General features: G+C 44.1%; 1 protein-coding gene across 1 annotated transcript in view; it reads left to right on the top strand.

The window, feature by feature from the left end:
- Nucleotides 1-1,778, top strand: part of XKR6 (XK related 6) — a gene marked incomplete at its 5' end in the record, with an annotated part of 163,783 nt that extends 162,005 nt beyond the window's left edge. The window contains one exon of the mRNA XM_081904017.1: nt 456-1,778. Within this exon, the coding sequence (XP_081760143.1) occupies nt 456-1,420 (965 nt within the window). The 3' untranslated portion in view covers nt 1,421-1,778. The remainder of the gene's footprint in view (nt 1-455) is intronic.
- Between the last annotated feature and the right edge of the window lie 22,002 nt (nt 1,779-23,780).

Below are 23,780 nucleotides of genomic sequence, written 5' to 3'. Positions count from 1 at the left end.
CGAACGTTTTTCAGAAGCCGAACGTCCGACATGGCTTCCGCAGCTTCCGATTGAGTGCAGGAAGCTCAGGCAGCCAATCGGAAGCCACACCTCGGTTTTTGAACAGTTCTGGGAGTCAAATGGACTCCCGCAACAGATTAAGTTCGAGAACCAAGGTACCACTGTACATAGAAGCCTCCCACGCAGGGAATTGTTGGTGGACAGTGAGCCTCATCGCCATGCACATCCATGCAGATTGTGGCCTGGCATTATTGCAGCACAGGCATGCTCCCGTAGGAAGTCCTGCTTATTTTACTCTCTCTTCTCTTCCTCCTCTAGATCTTTTTCGCTACCCCGACCCGCATTGTAAACATGCTCCACACCTGCCCCCCGGGGGACGATGATGTGGGCCGCTGCGTCCCTTTTGCTTCCCGTTTAACTCTGTGGGTTTGTTTGTGTGTGTGTTCTCCCGGCAGGTGTGTCCTCTGTCGCCTCCCTGATGTCCCTGGCTTGGGTGCTAGCCTCGTATCATAAGCTTCTCCGGGACTCCAGGGATGACAAGAAGAGTATGAGCTACCGAGGGGCCCTTATCCATCTCTTCTGGCGTCTCTTCACCATCTCATCCAGAGTGATCTCTTTCGCCCTCTTTGCTTCCATCTTCCAGCTCTATTTCGGGATCTTTCTGGTGGTCCACTGGTGCGCCATGGCTTTCTGGATCATCCATGGTGGGACAGACTTCTGCATGTCTAAATGGGAGGAGATTCTCTTCAACATGGTGGTAGGGATTGTGTACATTTTTTGCTGGTTTAATGTCAAGGAAGGGCGGACCCGATACCGAATGTTTGCCTATTACACTGTAGTCTTGACGGAGAATGCGGCCTTGACGCTCCTTTGGTATTATTACAGAGACCCCGACACCACTGACTCGTACGCTGTGCCAGCACTCTGTTGCGTCTTTCTTAGCTTCGCCGCCGGGGTGGCACTGATGCTCTTGTACTACGGCATCCTGCATCCCATGGGGCCAAGAGCTAAGATCTTTGCCAGCTCCTGTTGCGCCGAACTGCTCTGGGGCATTCCTTTGCCCCCTGACGTTGAACCCATGGCTCCCCAGACCCCAGGGTACAGGGCGGCCCAGGCAACGCCCACCAGAGCGGCCACGGAGCAACAGGAGGAACTCACGGCTGAGACTTGCTTGCCAGTTTTCCAAGTGAGAGCGATGGTACCCTCGACTCCGTCCGGGAGGCCCTACCACCCAGAAGGCCCTCTCATTAAGATAGACATCCCAAGGAAGAGGTACCCAGCTTGGGACGCCCATTTTGTAGACAGGAGATTAAGAAGGACTATAAACATTCTACAGTACGTCACCCCGACCGCCGTAGGGATTAGATATAGAGATGGACCTCTCTTGTATGAATTGCTACAGTACGAATCTTCACTTTAAAAGCTCCTTTAAACACAAGCACACAAAGAAACATGCAGACACACACACACACACGACACACACACACGACACACACGACACACACACACTGTCACAGACAAACAACAAAAGAATTAAAAGAGGGAAATTGGGGGCGGGAAAAAGGCGGGTTAAATGTTTACGGTCATGAACACAGCTCATGAAACTAACCTTCCAATAAGTTTTCTTTCTGGTTGCTGTATGTATTTAACTAATTATATATATATATATATATATATATATATATATATATATATATATATGAGAATGAGAGATCCTCGATGTTTTGTAAGTAAAAACAAAAAGAAAAACCTTCCTTTTGTTTTTTACGCGCAGGAGGAGAGGAAGAAAAAAACAAAACAAAAAAATCAACAACGCAAAACCAACCAGTATTTTCAAACTTCCACGCTTTCAGAGGTCGGAGTAAAGCAAACAAGCTCCGCCTCTGAGTTTTATACCTTACACCAAGTGTAGGACATTATCATAGGGATTGGTGCTGATTGAAAATAATAATAATAATACTAATAATAAAATATATATATAACAAACAAACAAAAAAACCTACAACTGCCTTATGCCCTTAGGTGCTGAGTTTCATTATGTACTGTCACCTCCCTCATGCAAAGCTCTTTGACGGTTTTAACGACAGAAATTATATATATATACATATGCGCGCACGTACAAGACGGGTGTGCGCATATACAGTTATGTCTATATATGTATATAAATATATATATATATATGAAACTAGATTTTTTAAAACAAAAATCAGATGAAGAGGAAATATAATTGCTCTTATTAGATTGGCGCAAAAAGAAAAACGTGAAAATGCCCACGCTTAAACTTGAAGAGGGTCCATGTTCGTTTTATGATTTGGCATGGGAGTTGTTTTGATTGAACGTATTTCAGTTCCTTTTATGCAGGCCAGTCTGTTTGTAATGTTATAACTGCATTCCTGATGGGGGGTGGGGGGGTTAATGGGTGGGGAAGGGGAAGGGGAAGAGGAAGGGGGTGATACTTTATGTTTCACCATACTGAGCTTGTATCTCAGGGTGTAATCCTATTTCTTTCCAAGCCAATGAAAATCCAGTTTTTGACTTGCACCCGCTGTGCCGCGACTCACCAATTGACACCTCTTTGGGCATCCAGGCAGTCTTCAGCCAGTCTCTCTTGTGAACCGGGCACCCAGTTCACTCAAATGGTAGAAGCTGGCTCATGGATCCCCTAAAAAAATCCATGCGCACATCAGTTTCTTCCATTGAACTGAATGGGGAACCCACTGCAGCTCGCCTGCCTGCAGAAAATAACAAAACAAGTTATTTCATTGGTTTTCATTGCAATTGATACTGGAATCAATACAAAACAAAACAAAACTATTTGTTTCTGGAAGAATTTTTTTTTTTTTAAGATGGCCTTTAACTCTTAAACTGAGTACCAAATACTAACGATGATCACGGTGAGGATTACGATAACAGAACTTAAAAAGTATTTATTTATTTTTTAAGTTCCATCCATGGCTTTCCCCTTCCCCTCCCCCAATCATTCTCAGTCTTAATAAAACTCAGCATAGTAGCAAAAAGAAAGTCAATTTAAAGGCACAGTTCTGGAGCTTTGGCTGGTAATTGGGCTTTGATCTGCAGGCATCATTTTAAGGCTTTAAAGAGGGAGACGTCAATTGAACGTTGTAACGGTGCGTCTCGTTTCATGTCAGCCTTCAAGTGATCTTAAAACGGTATTCTGTGGTTTGTGTGTGTTTTTTCTATTTTCTAAAGAAGGAAAACAAAAATGAAAAACGAAGGATGGGGATTAGCTCATCACTGACGTGTTTCCGGCAAAAATTTGGTGCTTAACATTTCTGTTGTTTAATCGTTGTGATGGTTAAGCCAAGAACTGCTTGGCTTCGCTCATAGTGCTTTCTGGGGGAGCTGCAGAAACAAACTGGTTTTCTTTCCCTGGTGCTCTTTCCTGTATGTCCGTAGGAAGGAAGACAGCATCCAGCAACATCATAGCTTAGCGTAGAGTTCCACCAACCTCAACGTTTTGACCTCGGCTTGCAGGAAAACTGAAAAGCTAGACTCTTTGTTTTAACATGTTTGATGATGTCAGGAGGTTTATACATTTGGCTGCTTTCTCCTCTGAATTTGAGTTGCAATGGCAGGCAGTGCATACGAACCTTCCACTGAACGAATGTTGCTTCTATAAATGAATTCTTCTCTCATCTAGGGCAATCTCTCCAGCCCCCCAAGGGGAAAAGGTGGGGGGGGGACACAAGCAACCCACCTGAAGCTCGTTTCAGTTCAGTGGATATGACTGCATTTTCCGTGTATCTGTGCAAATTAAAAAACAAAACAATAATTCAGAAATACTGTTAAATGTTTAAAATTGCAGCAGCAGCAACAAAGACCCAAAATTGATTGCGTTCAAAAGAGAAGATCAACATGGGGGCACCTGGGCGTGAACTGTGGCGAAATATGTGTAACCACTTTTAAAAATATGATTTGTGAAAGGGTTTTGAAAGCAATCATACCAACTTTGTATTCTTATGTTTTTAAAGCTGAAAGTTTTTCCCCACCTGAATATACCTGAGCAGAGAAATAACTTTTACAAAGGAGATGTGCACTGCTGTGGTCTGGGCAATATTATTATTATTATTATTATTATTATTATTATTATTATTATTATTAATTATCCTCATGATTAATTATTTCAATTGTTAAACATTTCTCAGTGTAACGTCTGAAAAGGTTCAAGGGTGTTATTGTCAAAAACAGACGCATATTCTTTTCTTTTTTTAAAAAAGAGCCACATTTTTACTGGTCTCAGGACAATTAATAATTATTTTGCATCTTGCACCTCTGGGCTTCATGTTGCTGTTCGTCCTGCGACAATATTTTTATAAGAAAATTGGTGCCTGTATTTCCCATCCTTGTTTTACATTTTATTCTCTCCCACTGCCGTCCACTCCAGTTGCCAGGGACAGTCTCTTCATTTTATGCCCCAGATAAAACATTGCCTTGATTTTCTCCCTGTTTCACCCATGGGGGGGATGTAAGGCGCAGCTTCCTAAAATATTATTAAATGACGCCCATCTGCCTAGAGTTTCTTAGGTTTCTTAACCCTAGGCTGCTCCAGTCTGCCTCTTTATTGATCATCCATCTTGATTTGCTTGTACAAAGCTTAAGCTATTTCACCTTTCCTTCAAAAGGAGCTCCAGAGCAAATAGTTCTCCTCCTTCCCATTTTTTCTACACAACAACCCTGCAAGGGAGGCTAGGCTGAGAGGGAATGACTGGCCGAAGGTCATCCCAGTGGGGATTCGAACACAGGTCTCTCGGGCCTTGGTGCAAAACTAACCACTACACCAAACTGGTTTGATTATATCCATTCTTTATTGAGCATTCATTCTGGTTTGTTTGTGGGATGGGGGTGTTGTTAATGCATTTCCCCCTGTCAAATTCCTACCCACAAAAAGTCCAATTTCTTTCTTTCTTTTGAAGTGCGTTGGTTTGTTCCAGGGCAACTGAGTGCTTTAATGTACATTAATTTTGCATTTCCTAGATTCTCACTCGTGTTCTCTCTTCAAGAGCCAAGATTATCTGTTTGTTGAGCATTCATCCCAGTTTGCTTGCACAAAGCTTACACGGAGGTTAGATTAAACACAGTATTCATCAAGCATTTGTTACGGTTTGCTTATGGGGAAGTTATACGATAATGAGCATTCATCCTGATTCCCTTGCAGGGTGTTTACATGTCTTCCCGTTAGTCATTCATTCATCCCACCCTTTTCAATACTCTTCTCTGTCCCTTTCCAAACCACAAAAAGTCTGAGTTTTGGTTTTCCTTAGGTGGATTTGGCATGCTAGGGCACTTTAATCCATTTTAAATCTGGGAACCTGAGTTTCTGCTATGCACTTGAATTCCTCCCCCAAAAATAACTTGACTGTCTGGATTTGCAGAATAATGCAGTTGAGGAGAAGCAGGGGACCTTTTTTTAATCTATTTTTATTCTGTCCTGAAGTAATTTATAGGGGGAAAAAGAGGTAAAAATCCCTGCAAATAAAAGCTAGCACATCAGGGATAAAATTCCACCTCAGTCATCACCCTGTTGTAGACCGCTGAATGAACCAAGGACTCTCTATCTTGGCAGCTGCCAATCTGCAAGACTTCAGGTCTCTCTGTTTCTCTGTCTCTTGATTGTATCTCACTCTCTTGAATATTCTGCAATGGGAAAAGCGTCCCATAAGTAGAAAACTAGCAGTGAAGAGGTTGGACCGGAATCTTTCTCCCTGATATGCTTGTCTCCTGCTTGCAAGGCGAATGCTTCTTTGTTTTCAAAATGGGTTAGAAAGGAGAATTCCCACAGAAGAAAGGGCTGTTTTTGTGGTGAGCATCAGCCTGGCTTCTGGTAAGGGAGGCACCAGGCACAGGACCCTGTTAGGAAAAATATAAAATGCCAGAAGGCTCATGCAGAAGGCGCTGTATAAATTACCCTAGTTTTGCATGTGAGCGTCGACACCAGCGCTTTGAATTCAGCCTAGACACTGCTGGGCCGCTAACTGGATTCTTCTTTCAACACTGGTGCGGCATGGTTTGAACAACACATGGAGTGTGTGGAGAGAAAATAGCCCTGATTGAGAAGCCCCGCATCATGAAATCTAGCATGTCAGGGAAATTACTGTGACTGGAGAACCCAAAGTTAGCAAGATGGATACAAGGCAGCCGGCTTGGGTTGAGGGAACTTCTTGTCCAGAATGTTTCAAAGGAAAGAAAGTTGGGGAGACTGGTTTGGAGTCCAGATTTTAAGCCATTAATGGTTCCCATTTAAAATGCAGGCTTCAAGGAACCGTTGCAAGGCTTCACGAATCGTTTCCATTCACTTTGCTGTGTGGAGGTTTTCAACCAGGGTTGCTGTTGTTATTCGGATTTCTTACCCAAACACACTCCACACTGGGGTAGGCTACAGCCATATAGAAAACGGAAGAATAAAACCGTTTAAATAATAATGGTAATAATGGTAATTTTAGTATTTATACCCCGCCCATCTGGTTGGGTATCCCCAGCCACGATTTACAATTTAAAAAAAATACAATTTACAATTTAAAAACAACAATATAGGGCAGAAGAAGCCAATCAGCTTTTCTTCATTTCCCCCTTTGCCTTAGCTCTCCCCTCTTTGACTTTCCCTCAACTCAAACTTCTTCCTCACACCACAAATATACTTATATATTTATATTCAAACTTCCATCCCTCCTGTTCTCCAGGAAGCTAACAAAGGCACAGAAAACAGTATTTCAGAAATACGAAGTAATCCCAAAATCGCCATCATAAAAACTATTTCCTTCCCAGATCGCCTCGCGATTGGGGGGGGGGGGGATGGAGTTTCCCTCAGAAATTTTCCCAATTTTCTCCTCAGAAAAAAAAACAGGATTTGGTGAGGGCTCTAAACGTACAATATTATTTTCTTCAGGCACAATATATTCACAGCTGGTTTACAGGAGTAATTTGATATTTTGACTGTGGCTGGTCAGTCACTGACGTCCCCTTAACAAACATTCGTGTTTGGATTTTGAGGTGAAAATTTCGGTTTTGGGGTGCTGGGGTCACACTTTTTGAACCTAAAGCCATCATGTTTCTTTCCCCTCAGATTTTTTTCCCCTTCACATTTTTTTTTCCTCCCAAATTTTCTGTCAGAGCTCACCCTTCCCACACGTTGGCCCCCATGACATCGTCTTGTATTCAGCAGTCCCAAACCTGTCAAATCCTATTCAACAAGCCCCGTGGGTTTATTCAGGCGGTTCCTCTGTAGAACCTTTATAAAATATATACTTCCTAAATAGCTGGTATCCTGTACCTTCTTCATCAAACAGTTTAGATGCCAACTTCAAAACAATTCACCGTATTTTTCGCTCCATAAGACGCACCTGACCATAAGATGCACCTAGTTTTTAGAAGAGGAAAACAAGGGGGGGGAAATTCTGAACGAAACAGTGGATGTATGATTTTTGTGGTTCATGCTGTGGCCACAGACATGTGATCTGACGGTGAATTTGGGGTGACCCAATGCAAAAATCCTGCGGATCCATGTGGATCCGTGCTTTGTAACCACGTTTTTGCGCCATTGCAGCCCCACGCAACAGTGAGTGTGTTATTTTTTTGGTGCAGGCTGTAGCCATGGACCTGTTTTGTGATCTGATGGTGAATTTGGGGTGACCCAATGCAAAATTCCTGAGGATCCATGGGCTTTTACCTTCCTCCTCCCAGGCAGCCTCCGCTAGCCTCCCTTATCTCTCTCCTGATCCCACCGATCAGCTGTTTCCTTTCAACACCCCCTTCCCTCTTGTTTGCCTTAGTGTCTTTTCCTTAGCTGGAGCAGTTTTTTGCTCCTCCTTTTCTTCTATTTTCTCTCTTTATTGCTTTAGTCTTCCTGTTTTCCCCCTTTGCAAGTTCACTGTCTTTACCTTCCTCCTCCCAGGCAGCCTCCTTTATCTCTAGCGTCCCCTTATCTCTCTCCCCGATCGGCAAACAATCAGTGGCTTTGTTTCAACACCCACTTCCCTCTTTCAAAAAAAAAAAAATTATGATCTGCTTTTCTCCCCTGGGCAATTCAGCTCCAGGGACCATGCATTTGCTCCATAAGACTCACAGACATTTCCCCTTACATTTTAGCAAGAAAAAAGTGTGTCTTATGGAGCGAAAAATACAGTAATTTGATATTTTGACTGTGGCTGGTCAGTCACTGACGTCCCCTTAACAAACATCCGTGTTTGGATTTTGAGGTGAAAATTTTGGTTTTGGGGTGCTGGGGTCACACTTTTTGAACCTAAAGCCATCATGTTTCTTTCCCCTCAGATTCCCCCTCCTCACATTTGAGCGTTTTGAATGCATTATAAACATGCACCAGATGGCGCTGGAGAGCAAAGAAAAAAATTCTAAACAGTTTTCCATAGCATTTTTTCCTTTCGTTATAACAATTGAATTTCTGAGTTATTCATAGCGGCTCACACCGCCCCCCCCCCCCCCCGTGTGTAGATCCACGCCAGGCTATGAATCCCTGCTTCTCTATTGAGCTTAGCAGGTGACCTTCAAACAGTCACTGTCTCTTAACCTAACCTACCTCCCAGGATTGTTGTGAGGCTGAAATGGAAGGAAAGAGAGAAAGAGAGAGGGCTTTTGCACAATACCTATGCATACTGCCCGGAGCGCCTTGTAGGAAATTTGGAATAGAAATTTAAGAAATAAATAACACAAGAGCTCGTTCCAGTTATGGGGGTTTCATCCTTCTGGAAACATACTCTGCATAAGCAGAGTTGGTGCTGCATATTGAGGGTAGAATTTCAAAAACTCAGCCACTACTTCTCAGCTTTATTTATAGGAGTATTGTGCTGCCTGGAGGTCTTTGAGGAACAGTGGGAAGATAAAGAGAAGCGGATGGTGCAATAGATGTGAGACTCTTCCCTTTGAATGGTAAAAGCCAAGGGTTTCTCCATAGAAACACACTCCAAACTCATCTCCTGGTCCTCTATCCAGGCAAATGAAGAAGGATTATCACAGTTCAAGGACACATTCTCTCCCAGGGAAAATGTGCACCTGAGCTGGGTGGCTGAAGCTGGGTGTTGCCTAGGGGTAGGGGGGTATGGACCAAGAAGGAGTATGTCAACATGGGAAGAGTCCCGGGGGCCATGCAGAGAAGGCTAGAGGGCCACATTTGGCTCTGAAACCTGAGGTTCTCCACCCCATGCTAAGTCAACACACACCCACCCCACCGCATGCCTGAAAGTTTGGTGCTAAGTCAACATTCCCCCCTGGCATGCTTGATAGGCTTAAAAGTGGTGCTAAGCTAATGTTCCCACCCGCCCCTGCCCTGGCATATTTCAGCAGAAGCCCAGAGGTGCGCTGGGGTAGCAGGGAGGAAGTCTTAATACTGCAAACTGGCAAAGCACACGTCCGACTCTTAGTGCTCCTGGCACAACACACTCGCTTTGGAGTCGGTGGTTTGGCCTGGCTTGCAACTTATTCCACTGCAAAAACTTTCTCGTGCCTATTCTGCCGTGCCACTTTTAGGCAGAAGATTCTGTTTTCCGGTTTATGTTTTTATTTTTTTTATTTTTTTGGTCAGGAGGCCCTATCAGCGGGTCAGTGGGAAATTGCTGGTGGTTCCTCCCCCCACCGCTGCGCAGCAACCCTCCCCCCCAAAAAAATTCGCAAAATTGAACCGCGGGTGGCCTATTTGGAATACTTCCGTTTCACACAAGGAAAGCGCTTCTGTTCCCGAAGGCTGTGTGATGGTGCTTCCACAGTTGCCTGTTGCTCCAGGGCTCCTTGAGAGAATGGCCTATGACTGTTCTATGCAGGGGGTAGGGGTGGGGTTGAGGGGGGGTTGACAGGGGTCAGCGTTCCTCTTCACGTCTCAGGTATATTCTGGTGCAGAGAACCTCAGCTGATGGTGAGAGCATGTGAAGGCTAACCCCAAAGAAACGGGCAAATGTTTCATTGGTCCATTCCGTCGCAGACACTTTCGGTATTCTTTCTCTTCCCTTTGCTGGTATCTGAGCACAGAATGGGTGGGGGAACTTTCCTGCAGAGTCATTGCTAAATGCTGATCCAGTATCAAGGTACTTTGCACGAGGACAGTCTGTGGAATCCAACAAGAGAAGGGAATGACCGCTGTGTGTTTTCCCATTGGATCCTCTTTGAACTTTGGGCTGGTTCAGTCGGCGTTGTGCATCACTTAATGGGCTCTGCACTTAATTAAATTGGATGACCTGGAACTATGATGGGCAGGTGGGAAATTTGGAAGGGCTCCTGCGCCTTTAATGTGTAGCTGCCCTTGCAGAAATTCCCTCTTCTAAACAATTATCAAAGGTGCATGAGCCCCATCTTCTTTGGCTTCTGGTCTCCCTAACTGAAGCTGAATGTGTGAATTTTTTTAATTGTACGGTGGGATCCTTTTGGAACACACACAGAAAGCTCAGGACCTTCTAAAGGCTCCACAGCCTGTATCACGGGGAATGATATATATATAGGATTTGAGGTTCTATTTGCTTCCATGATAAGACAATGTTGAGGTTGCGAGGGAAACCACTCTGACATTTAATGAATGGGAAATGGCAAGTTCTCTGTCCCCAACTATGCTCTGGAGGTCTTTGCACGATGTGGCGTCCGCCCTCTAACCTTTCTGTGTCTTCAACATACCTATCTGTAAATGATGTGTTCACCTTGACCTACCTCACAGGGGTGTTGTGAGGCCCAGTTGACCACCTGCCAAGGACGTGGGTGAAAGGTGCTAAACAGTATTGAGACGTTCTTTGCCTTTGTCGTTTGTCGTTCATTTTATACTACCGCATGCCGCAGGAGTGCTTTGTGAACCAGGAACTGGAAAGAACAACAACAAGGTCTCCGCTAGCATCGGAAGGTCCCACCTACCCCATGTACGTTTCTGCAAAACGGTATTTCCCTTTGCGTAAAGTCAAGGCACAAGGCTTTCATGAGGCTGGTTCACACCTGCATGTGATCACTTGTTTACCTGATGAGTCCCAGCTAGAATGTGTGAAGAAGCCTCTGTTGAAAAGCTTTGGGTCTGGCGTGATACAAACATTCTGACTACGGTGTATGATCTGGGACAGCACGTTCACAGGTACCGTCGCTTGATGGTGCACTTGTCACGGCGAACCAATCCCATATCAAACCTCCTGCTTCCACCTTCCCCCTGTTAATGCCTTTCAGTGTACGATGCATGCCATTTTCTAAATGTTTAATAGGTGATTCTCTTCCTGACCTGACCAGCTTCCTAGCCAATACTCCAGGGCAGTTGTGTTAGTCTTAGGCTCGCCATCTTCCTGTTGAAACACAGTGAAGTGCTTGCTCATACTTTGGGGACTAGCCTTGATTCAATATGGGGGAAAACCAGCCTATAGCTGTAGGCAATGGAGAAACCCCTCTTTGCTTGACTCAGATAGGTTTATTTGATTGCCTTTGTGATTCCTCATTGCCTAGCATATGAACCTTTGTTGAATTCATTATATGGGAGCTATAATTTTTATATATATACAAATGTTACTTGTTCTTGTTAATCTTTCATTTGCATTACCTTACGTGAAAGAGCGATGGCGATGGCAACAAACGAGCGAAAGCAACATAAAATCTTGTTCAACGTTTCCTATCTAATTCCTCCCAAGACATTGGCTATGATGCAACAAACCATGGGACTAGTTTTGTGTACTCAATGGGCTTTAGGCATGGGTCCCCCCCCCAAGAAAAAAACGTTGCATGGCAAATTGCATTCGAAACTGGGGGAAGCAACCTACAACATAGCATGGATTTAACGTTCAAAGGGATTTGCTCTTCAAAAGAAATGAAAAGTCAGAGTGCCCACCAGGCATGCCCAAAGTGGATCATTGGATCTGGGCCTTTGCCAGTAAGTGAATGGGGTGGGGTTGAGAGAGCAGGGTTTGTGCCAGCAACAGGTCAACTCTCGTTGCCATCCAGTCTTCCTATTGAAACATAGAGGTGTCATTAACTGAAGTGCAGGCAATGGTCTTATTCCTGGGTCACCCAAACAAGGCTTACCAAAAACTTACAAAATTCTCATCCTTTTTTTCTTTTTTTGATGGGGGGGGGGAGTGGTCATGATACCCTCTGTCTTTGTTTAAGCAGAAACTTGGTGGCATTGTTACTGTGGTCCAAATGAGGTTGTCTAGGGAAACCTTCTTTGATGCTAGGTTTTCGCTTGAGTTTATCATCGTGATCCCCTTGTGGCAACCACCCGTCCCGCTCCCCCGGGGGGAAAAAATGGTGCCAGAAAAATAACTTTCTCTGGAAACAGAGAATGGCCAAAACATTTTAGTTTGTGAATACCATATGATTGACCATCCTTTCCTGCCTTCCGATTTCCCTGTTGCGTTAGGATCTTGTCAAGGCTTGCGTCTGATGCCAAAATTACAAATTGTGAGGAATCCGTTTCCGTGCCACACAAAGCTGTGTCTACACTGGTGCCTGACAGCGTAGAATGGACCCTGCTGGTCTCTGTTGAAAGAGTAACAAAGTGGTGGAGAAAATCATGCTTTTCTCAGCACAGCTGACGGCACGCAAGCACTAATGCTTCAACGACTGCAAGAACTGCATCCGTCTGCAGTGCTGTACATCTCAACGCATCACCAGCCCATGATGCGGTATGCATATTTCATGTGCAGCTAGCCTGCCTATTTGTGCCACTGCAGACACAGCTCAAAACACTGGGCCCCCACTCACATGCTTCAAACTGAGCGACAAGAGCCTGGTGGGACACCCGTTCTTTTCCCCCATGCTAGTCCTTCTCTGTCGCACTGCTCTTATTAAACACCTGTGCCTTTAAAAGGCGTGGCCTCGGCTGGGCTGTTTTGAGGTGCAGTGCATGAGGCGCTAAAATGGCAAGCTTTTGCAGATAAATGCCACCTGCTTTTCAAGTCTACTTGCAAACATCCTTTTCAGAGGAGTCCTCTGCAAGGACTGTACCGCTTTGGGTTGCAGATGGACTAACATGATTCAGTGGTTCCTTGCCCATAGAACGCTAGCATGCCAGGGAGATTGCTAGGCTGAAACCCATATTCTTGATCTTTTCTAAACAGAGGATGGTCCTGTTCCTCTGACCCAGTCTGGATGCTTCTTATGGATGCTACGGGTGTTGTGACCTAGAGAAGAGAGGGAGTGGCGTGTGGGGGTTCCAAATGAGGGGGTTCCAAAGGTAATGGCACAGTTGACAAGTGAGAAAAAGAGAATTTCAGATGTGATCATGGTTCCAAAATACCCGTGGCCAGCTCCACATTGGGGATCTGAGGGACAGTTGTCCTTAAAGCATGTAGCATGGATGTGGGTACTGGTTTGCTTGCTTTTCACCAGCACATCTTCTTAACTTATGGCTCCCATGTGGGAGGATGGTTAGAAGGCTTCAGAATTAACCTTCAGCATTGGCACAGTGAAGACATGTGCATGGGCAGCGGACAACCATGCACACAGCCCAAGATTCCATGGTGGCTCCTTGCATTGCTGAAGAGGCAAGCCCCTCTTTGGGAGAGAAAAAGGTAAACGGAAAAGTAGGCTTGCCTCTTCAGCCTGTGGTGGAAACATCAAAGAAACCTCTTCAGTATTTTCCGCTTTTATTTTTCCCTTGGGGCCACTGAAACACCACTGTCCCCATACTGCAGCTGAAGATGGGGTATGCAATAGAAATAGCAATCACAGATTAGGGTTCTATTATGTTTCCATCAACCTTTGCCGTTTCTCCGTCTTCTAAACAACTGGGAAGAGGGGGGATGTTAAACGTGAAAGGAAGGAAAGTAGAGACTGGTCTGGTGTCAATGTTTCACATTCTAGGGCATCTGCCAGGCTTCCATCATGCCAGCAGGGCCACTACCCTGGGTCCTTTTATATTTTTTCCCTTGCTAACATCTCTAGGTTATCCTGTGGCTAGGAGGTTGCAATCGTGCCAACAGTCCCTGCAAGGCTGGAGCCAGCCCTGGCAGGGATTGCTTTCTATCTCAAGGCATAACCCACCACAATGTTCTTCCTTAGTGAGCCCCATTGAAATGAACACTGGATCTGTGTTGAGAGTTCAGCTGCTAGACCAGGCATAGGCAAACTCGGCCCTCCAGATATTTTGGGACTACAACTCCCATCATCCCTGACCATTGGTCCTGTTAGCTAGGGATCATGGGAGGTGTAGCCCCAAAACATCCGGAGGGCCTGAGTTTGCCTATTCCTGAGTTAGACTTCATGGTGGATCTTTCTTTATCTACATCTGTATTTCCCAAACTCAGGTCTCCAGCTGTTTTTGGACTACAGTTACCATCACCCAAGCCACTGGTCCTGCTAGCTAGGGATGATGGGAGTTGTAGTCCAAAAACAGCTGGAGACCCAAGTTTGGGGAACACTGGACATGGACATTTTGAGACTGAAGTGTTAAACACAGGAGAGACCACGGTGGAATAACACGTTCCAGCGAAGCAAAAGCTCTTGAGGAAGGCACAGATCATGTCTACTGAGGGCTGTGGGGAGGGGGCAGGGAAAGCCACAAGGGCCTGATAGAAGAGTTTGGAGGGCCACATTCAGCCCTCAGTCCCGGCATTCATAACAGAACAATGTAGGCAGAAACTGTGGAGTTGTTTCATACTGGTACCCAGCGGACTTCCATTGGTGTAATGCGGAGGCTGTAGGAAAACAAAGAGTCATTTCAATCATGTTCACATACCCACGTGGCAAATTTCCTACATGGATATCACCTCTGCAGGGGAAACTGCATGCACACAATCATGCACAATGAGTGTGTGTGTGTGAAGCCTCAGTTGGTGGAGTATTCCCGCAATACCTGTAGGTGGACAAAGTGGCAAATGGATTGCTGGTTCCCTATTTGACGTTTGTGTTTTTAAAACATCTATATAACGGCCTTTCTTCATACTAATTTCAAAAGCAGTTTGCAAATCTAAAAATGACAGCAGTGAAACATATATATACCATATTTTTTGCTCTGTAAGACGCACCAGACCATAAGACGCAAATAGTTTTTGGAGGAGGAAAACAAGAAAAAAAAATATTCTGAATCTCAGAAGCAAAAGCAGGAATCCCTCTTGCTGTTCTGGCTTCTGGGATAGCTGTGCAGCCTGCATTGGCTCCATAAGACGCAAACACATTTCCCCTTACTTTTTAGGAGGGAAAAAGTGAGTCTTACAGAGCAAAAAATACGGTATATATGAGAAACAGCTGAATGAGGGCTATAAAAGTGAGGAGCAGTTTTCTTTTCAAAGGGCAACCAAAGCAGAAAAGTTTCCAGAAAGTTAGCAAGCAGGAGGCCAAGTGGGTTTCTCTTGGTAGAGAGTTCCATAACATTGAGGCCACCACCAAGGAGACTCTGCTGCTAATGGAGGCTTACGTAGCCTTATAGTATAGAATTTGGAGCAGGGCTTCCTCAGAAGAACTCAGGTATGTGGGGCAGGCAGGCTCATTAGGAAGAAAGTGTTCCACATGTGGATGTCATAATTTATTTTTATTTATTTAACAAAATGTATAGGCTACTTCATAAATAAAATCTGTAAGCAGTTTACATAACATTATTTATATAATTTATATAGAAACCCACAAAATAAAATTTAGAAACAAGTAGACAAGATAAGATTACATGCCTGGTTAGGCTTGGGGTGTGTGTGAAGGTTTTAGTAGGTGTTAGAAACATATATAGTCATCTACACGTAGGATACATGCAATTTTCCACACAGAAGTGGTACCCATGTAGAAAATTCATCATGTGTGAAGAAGCCCTTGGGAATAAGCAATCTTTGCTAACATTGATTGAGAGACACTATGGCGGACTGGGGTGTCGTCATCTTTCCAGCTTTGCTCCCAATTAAATCATTCCCATTCTCCCATTATATTTTACTGTACTGGTTTAGGAAACATGAAATCCTGGGTGGAAACGAAGGATTGCTCCAAAAGTCTTTGAAGCCAATGAAAAGATCGCTGTTTAAATCTCAACACAGATAGGTAGCCGTGTTGGTCTGCCATAGTCAAAACAAAACAAAAATCCTTCCAGTAGCACCTTAAAGACCAACTAAGTTAGTTCTTGGTATGAGCTTTTGTGTGCATCTGTATCTGAAGAAGTGTGCATGCACACGAAAGCTCATACCAAGAACTAACTTAGTTGGTCTTTAAGGTGCTACTGGAAGGAATTTTTTTTGTTAAATCTCAACAGATTAGTAACCGTATTGACTTTGATCGACGCAAAGTCAACACCACTTCTGATTATATAGCAAGGTTAACGCCCAACTTGGCCACTCTAACATAACATTTGAAAAACAAAAAAGCCTCTCTCTTTCATGGATAATTTTTTGGTGCTAGGTGGAGATTTTGCCAGAAACAAATTCCATATGGTTTTTGAGGTAGCCAAGAGAACATTCCAGTCTCCAGCCAACCAGCCTGCTGTATTCTGATTTCAGGACAATTCTGCTAGTGACTTGCTTGAGAGAAGAAGGAAGCTGAGTTTGGAAAGGAATGTGTCTTTAATCTGAGCCAAAATTTCAAAGGTCTTAAGTTGTTTGGATGGACTGGGCAAAAAACAACAACACCAATGCCAACAAACAATTGGTGCTATATATTTTTTTTTGGCCAAAATGGTGCCTGTAACTTTCTTATTTTATTTTATTTTTTACTTTTAAATTGCAGTGCAGTTGCTCTTGCACAGAAGAAAGCAGATATTTATACACTTTTTTTGCATAAATAACTATGGTGCATGTGTTGTGGCGTGTTGGACTCCCTCGTTTCCATAGCACGGCATTGAGTGTGTTTCTCGTGATCTTAGCCTGGCTCTGACCTGCTTCTCCTCCTGTGCAGATGTACTGATAAATAAGTCCCACTGAGTTCAGCAGGGCTTACTCCCAAGTAAGTGTGCACAGGATTGCAGGCATTGGCTTCCTCGTCCCCCACTCTAGGACATGAGCTTGGTTGCAAAAGTTTAGTCTTGGTTCCAGAGGAAGCGCATACTAACTATTTAGAAGAGATTTAGCATTGAAATATATAAATGTAAGGTTGTTGTTTTCTGAAGGACCTGTTCAGTTGGTTCGTTTTAGTTGCATGATCTCTGCAAAGTTCCTGAATGATAGACATGAGTACGGGGCCAACCCAGAACGTTTTGACACCTGAGGCAAACCACATAATGGTGCCCTCCCACCCAGGAAGAAGGGATGAGTGAAGGTCAACATCAGGAACGAGGTGGGGAATTAAATCAAGATTCCCCGACAGGGTTGAAGTGGGAATCAAAGGCTGTCATGGGGGGAAGGGGCTCGCTTTGGATCATGCCAGGCAAGTACAGAGCCCAGAAGACCCCAAAGGGCACCCCATTTTCTTCCCAGGGTGGGAGGAGACCAGCAGCACATCCTATTCACCAAGAGATCACTGTAGAAGCAGCATATGGAGAATGCTGAGCAGGTTGCAGATCCAGCCTCCAAGGAGCATGTCACAGCCCTTACTATTACCAAGTCCCAACGTCAGCAGTGGGACATGTATTCCTTGGAGGCTGGATCTTCAGATCCTGCCGCCTGAGGCAGTCGCCTCATGGGTGGCCCGGCCCTGCATTAATAGGTACCTCTGTACCTGTGATCCAAACCCAGAACGCCATTCCATGTTTTACACACTACCGGTCTATATAGAGGATAACAAGGTTCCAGACCTCATTGCTTCCTGGTTGGGGACTTTGGACTTGCTGAGCCTTTGTTGCGCTGACTTGAAATATAGGAGCCGAGGAGACAGCTAGATCTGGTGTCTGGTAGAAAATGACTGAGGGTACGGTAAGGTAAAACTAGAACAATATTCCTCTGTTGGTTTAGCCCTTTTCATTTAACATAGCTGTCAACCATCCCTTATTTGGCGGGAAACTCCCTTATCCCAGTGCTGTGCCCCGCTGCTGTCCCTTATTGATGATGTCCCTTAAATTTCCCAGGTTTCAAAGGAAGCAGCTCCTCTCCCTCCCTGCCAGCCAGGGAGGAGGGAGGCTCCAACTGTGTTGCTTGGCTGCATTGCTCACCCAATAAGGAGTCTAAGAACGACTGGGGGGTGGAGCTTGCATACCTTGTGCCAATAAAATCGGCTGCGTTGCCTGGTGACGGTGGTTTTCCTTGCTGCATCCCCTTTGCCGGGTTGCTGCGCTGTGGGAACCACCGCTTGAGGCTTCGTTTAGCTGCTGGCTGGGCTTTCTGCCTTTGGCTTGGAGGGGCTCAGAAGTTGAACTTCTGGACAGAAGTGTCCAGAAAATCCCTTATTTTGGCTGCTGATCCCTTATTTTCGAGGCTGCTGGTCCCTTATTTTCAAATCTGTAAGTGGACAGCTGTGCATTTAAGTTGAGAGCACTTGAGCATAATTTTGAAATGGTAGCTGTGCTTGCAAGACCGGATAATAAGAATAGAACTTAGGTGGCAGGGGGTTGGATTGAAATGGCATGCTCTGCTCCCAACCCCAGCTTCCATAGTATACATCTTCTGTACAGACTCCATACAGTCTATAGATAGACAGACAGACGAATAGATGCAGGCATTGCCTCTTTGCAGAGGAACATAGGTCTGGGTGAGAGCAATCAAAGGCCACCACTCTGATGTCTTCCTCTCCATGTGTTCAGTATTCCAATATCCAGTCATGTGATCAGAGGTGTGGTTTAGGTTGCGCTTGCTGAGAAGCCATAGCCGGTCCAACTTCCGGGTATCCCGCTATGGTGTCCCAGCAGCCAAGAGAAGGGCAACTTGGACGAAACTGTGGGCAGGGATGGAGGCAACAGGGAAGGTGTCCCATGGGTTATGTGGCAGAGCAAGGCTGAAATTCAGTGGGAATGACCTTAGAGGAGCAGACAGATATGGAAGGGCAGACCAGACTTCAAAGTGGAGACACAGGGCTATATCCAACATCAGTCATATTCAGAGCAGACCCATTGAAATTAATAGATACGTTCATTGATTTCAATGGGTTTCCTCTGAGCAGAACTGAGCTGGATGCAAGCCACAGATCTTTGCCTTAACACCTAGGTAGGAGCTCAGATTGAGCACCCTCAGTCAATTATTCCATACTTACGAGCAAACACAGAAGAACAAAGTGGATTATCCCCTTAGATGATATTTCCTTCTTTTAAATAATAATATTATTATTTTTAAGTCATTGCGTGAACATTGCAATGCATGCTGCTTTTTCTCCTCATCCCCAGTGAACGTTGTGCTTCCCCCATTTTCTACAACAGTGCTAAGATTTCTTTTCCTGGTAGTGCCAAATTCTACTCTCTGGGGGTCAGCCTCAATGAACTGCCATCAAAGTTGAACGGCTTATCTATGTCATACTGAATGTCCAAAATTTGAAGATGGCTGACAATACCATAATTGTTTTGGGAATGTCCAGAAGCTCAAGGATACACAATTAGTGACCCAAATTCACTTGTATACGTCTGGAAACCAGAACATAGATATTTTCTGGCATTCAGGAAATTCACCTGGAATTGCCAACATTCACATGAAGATGTCAACCTTCCATGAATTTTGGACGTTCACTGTAACATCTGAAGAACAGGGAAGCCTGGGAACTGTGGTTCTTTGAGGAGGACATGGGAAGTCTAGCACAGAATTCTCTTCGCCCTCAACCAAGCTCCAGTTCCCAGAATCCTGTGGAGGAAACCATAGCAGGAATGGCACCAATATTTGTGATATAGATATGGCTGAGGAGCTCGGTTGATGTCAGCCTTGATATGACCAGAATTTGAACTGCCTCCAAGACATCCCCATGGAGTCTTCAACGCCTTTGGTCCATTTCTTCCAGCCTGTGAGGGCAGGATGAGAGGGAGGATGCCAACAAAACTTCGCTTCTCCAAATCCCATGGTGCCTTTTCCAGTGGTGCTCCCTATTTCACATAACCCAAGGCAAACACTTGCTGTGGCCACAGAGAATGCCAGTATTTCCTCTCTTTTATCATATGCCAGTGCAATATAAGACTTCCGTGCATAAACATAGATAGATATAGCTATAAGTACATCCAGTTAGAAAGTAGGTGTACTTCTATCTCTGCACACAATAAACTCAAACACAACTTTGAAGGAGATGTCAGTTGCCATTCTTGCCAAACAGAACACTCTCCTTTTCCCAAAGGCCTGGCAAGATGCCTCCTTGGAGAGTGAACTGATGCAAAACTACAATGGCCAGATTATTTTATTTACTAAACTTATATTCCACCTTTCCTCCCAAAGAGGCCCAGGGTGGCAATGAAGAGGGAGGACACTGGAGATACATCTTTGAGAAAATGGAGAAGTTTCAGAGAGGCCTCTTTATTTACATCCCGACGCCAACATTTTATTTTTAGTAAGATCAGTCCCCGGTGCGAATCTTAACCGTCATGGTGGAGACAGGATCTTCTCCACTGCAGTCCCAAAAACTGGAACGGCCACATCCATCTCATGCCGACAATTTAAATCTTCCATTGGCTACTTAAGACAGTTTACTCTGGCCTTTGGAAGTGAAATGTGTGTTTTTGGCCATCCTCCCTGTAAATGGAATTATTCGCCGTATCTTTTCTATGCTTCTTATCACTGTTGCTTTATGGTTTTCCGAGAATGCGTTATTTTGCCGTGGTGTTTTTAGCTTATGTAACTCACCCCGGGACCTTTGGGGGGAAAGGCAGGTATGAAATACCAGAAATAGATAAGTAAATGGCTTCCTTTGAAGAGGTGCCAGAAGCTAATTATGGTGAGGGGAAAATGAGGACCCTCACTTCTTCAGTATGCTCCTGTGAACTGCAGCGAGGAGAAGCCATGACAGTTTAGGTCTGTGGTTCCCAACATGGGGCGCAATTTGATTTTTAAGGGGGGGCGATTCGAGAATTGATTTATTAACATTTAACGGCCTTTTAGGCTTCCTCCACATGAATAGGAGTTCACTTTTTTCCAAATAATATTTATTGTTTTCAGTAAATAAACATAGTAAAGAAAGAAAAGATTAACAATAATAAAGACAAACAAAAAATAGAAGAGAAAGAAAAAAAGAAATAAGATACATACAACATATTACCACTTAATTAATTAAAACTAAGTACCATCCATCTTCATAAACATAGTATTTGACTTCCTCGAATCTCTTCCATCCGAATTTCTTAGTAATTATATGTAGCAGTTTCCAATATCAGTGTTTCAAAAGACCATATCACAGTCCTAATCATATTGCATAGCTTTCCTTATCATACATTTTCACTTTTTTGAATAATAAGAATTATATGTCACTGGAGGGAGGGGGCATCAGGATTTTAGAGATGCTTAGCTGGGGCATGGCCAAAAAAAGGTTGGGAACCCCTGGTCTAGGTGAATTGGGGATGCTTTCTCTTGCCATGTTTTGAAAAGGCTGACAAAAGACAGACCCCCCCCCCCAAAATGGTGCTGTTACGTAAGTTTCACTTATTTTAAAGTGAGCTCAGCGGGGGCTAGTTGGATCTATGCTATGATGATGATGATGATGATGATGATGATAATAATAATAATAATAATAATAATAATAATTGCACTTTTCTATTCCAAAAGTGCATTAGAGTCCTTGACATGACTGAACTCATTGAGGTGGATTGCTATGAGGACCGTGGCAGGCGACTGTGACTTGCCTCAGGGCTGCTTCGTCGGCCAAGGGGGATGATCTGGCATTTGACACCCCACCCCCAAAGATCCTGGCCCTTTCTATGGATTATGAACTCTTAGTGACCCAAATAATGTAATATATTTCATCATACGGGAGTGTTTGGAGAGAACGTTTGGGTCTTGTTGGCTCCCTGCTTTCGTCTGCTCTGTGGAACACCTGTCTTGAACCCAACATGGCAGCCATAGCTCTCTGACATGTGATTCCCATGTTGTCTTTCTGTAGACAAGAAAGGCAGCTCTGGGTTGGTCCTCCTCAGAGGGAGAGTCCAGCCCGTCTTATAATAATACTATTATCACAATCAGTGCTGTTTTTCTAGAAAGAGAGGTGCCAGAACTCACCACGAACGCCTCTCTTTCTTCTCTTATACTGGCAATGGCGCCCACCTGAGAGGTGCCAGAACTGAGCATAGCTGTCAACTGTTCCCTTTTTTTAAGGGAAATTCCCTTATTCTGAATAGGATTCCTCACAAGAAAAGGGAAAAGTTGACAGCTATAGGAACTGAGTCCTGGTGAGTTCCGGCTGAAAAGCGGGGGAAAGTCCTGATTGGAATAGCGAGGGCAGTATTCTTCGATCAGCTATAACCTCCCCGCAGCCCTTTATAATTTGTCTCTGTGCCCCCATGTTGCCCCAAGTGATTGCCCCACCTTCGCCCAACTGGTGCCATCCTGGAGGTGGCAGTTGTGGTTTGATGCCCCTGAAGGGCACCAGGTTGGTTAAGACCGACCAGTTTAAAGAGTTGCTGCAACCTGTGCTAAAATTTCTGGCAAATTTGAGGCCGGGTGGGGTGGCGGCAGGAGGCGGGGGGAGAGAGAATGGCCCCGAATAATGTCATTTTATACGAAAAGTAGGAACGCCGTACAAAAGGTGCTAGAATCCAATTTCATTTTATAGGCTTTGGTTTGTGGGGCCGATGAGTGTGTTTGTGTGTGCGCTCGTGTACATGAGTTACGCAGAATTCTCGGTGTGCATCCTTTTCTGTCGGTTGCTAAAACCCTGTGTTGGTTCGAAAACAAACATTTTTTTATTTTGTTTTATTTCTTGTGGCGAGCTTTTAAAAAGTATTTTTTTTAAATGCACAGCTCCTGCAACTTATGTAACCAGAAAAGATGGTTCCCTCCTCATACTCTTAAATAATAAACGGTTGGACTTATATTAACCGAACTTGAGGCGGAGAGCAAAGCACAAGAAGATTCTGAAATAGATATATATTTTTAAAGAACTGTCTTTCAATTGAGCAAAGGATAGAGGGGTATATAAATATAAATATATATATATATGAGAAACGTTCATTATTCCATTCTGACAGGAAATAACAGCAGTGATCAGCTAACAAGCTACTTGGGGGGGAAAGAAAGTTTGTTTCTGAAAAGTTTTTATATTTATGAGGACTTATTGGTGATAAATATTTATGCTTTAATTTCTCAATTGCTTAAAAAAAAACCTGGCTGTTTCACATAGAAAAAGGGGAGAAAAAGAGTTTTTTGTGTTCTCTCCCCCCATTTTTTATTTTTAAAGAAACAAAACCATGAATGAGCAAAGGGGGTGGGGATAATTCAAAGTTTTTTGGTTTCCCCCCAAAATTTTTATTAATTTTCCCATAATTATAAACAAACAAGCACAAAAACCGCAAACAAACATCAATCATAACCTTATTAAAAATTACACTTATTAACATTCTTAAGTGACTTCCTCGCTTCCCCTCGGTTGAATTTCAGTGTATATCCTTTTAACGGTTTTCCAAATCACATTTCTTATAAAATTTCACTTGAAGATTAACATCCTTAAATCTTTTCATTTTGAAATTAAATATATTAACTCATCACTTAACTTATATAAAATCCTAAGCCAATTAAGTATCTGCAAGCTGTTTCCAATTAATTTAACAACATATTTAAGTAAATAATCATAAAATTTTGTCCATTCTTCCTGATAGGGGATAATTCAAAGTTTGGTGCTGACACCCAACCATTTCTGGTGCTTATCTTTCTCCACACTGGTGGTGTCACAATGGGGGGCGTGACAAGAAGGTACTCCGCGGTGGCTCGCGGTGGCACGAGCAGCCATATGTGGAGATTCCTCCATTCGCAGAGGATCCCAGCGACGGCAGCAAACCGCTATGTACAGCACATGTGCGGCGTCGCACACATGCGCTGTACATAACGCCACCACACATGCGC

The sequence above is a fragment of the Podarcis melisellensis genome (genome assembly GCF_964234715.1).
Source record: "Podarcis melisellensis genome assembly, chromosome: 3".
In the NCBI taxonomy this organism is placed as follows: Eukaryota; Metazoa; Chordata; class Lepidosauria; order Squamata; family Lacertidae; genus Podarcis; species Podarcis melisellensis.
The sequence above is the reverse complement of the archived record's forward strand: the minus strand, read 5'-3'. Positions and strand labels throughout refer to the sequence as shown.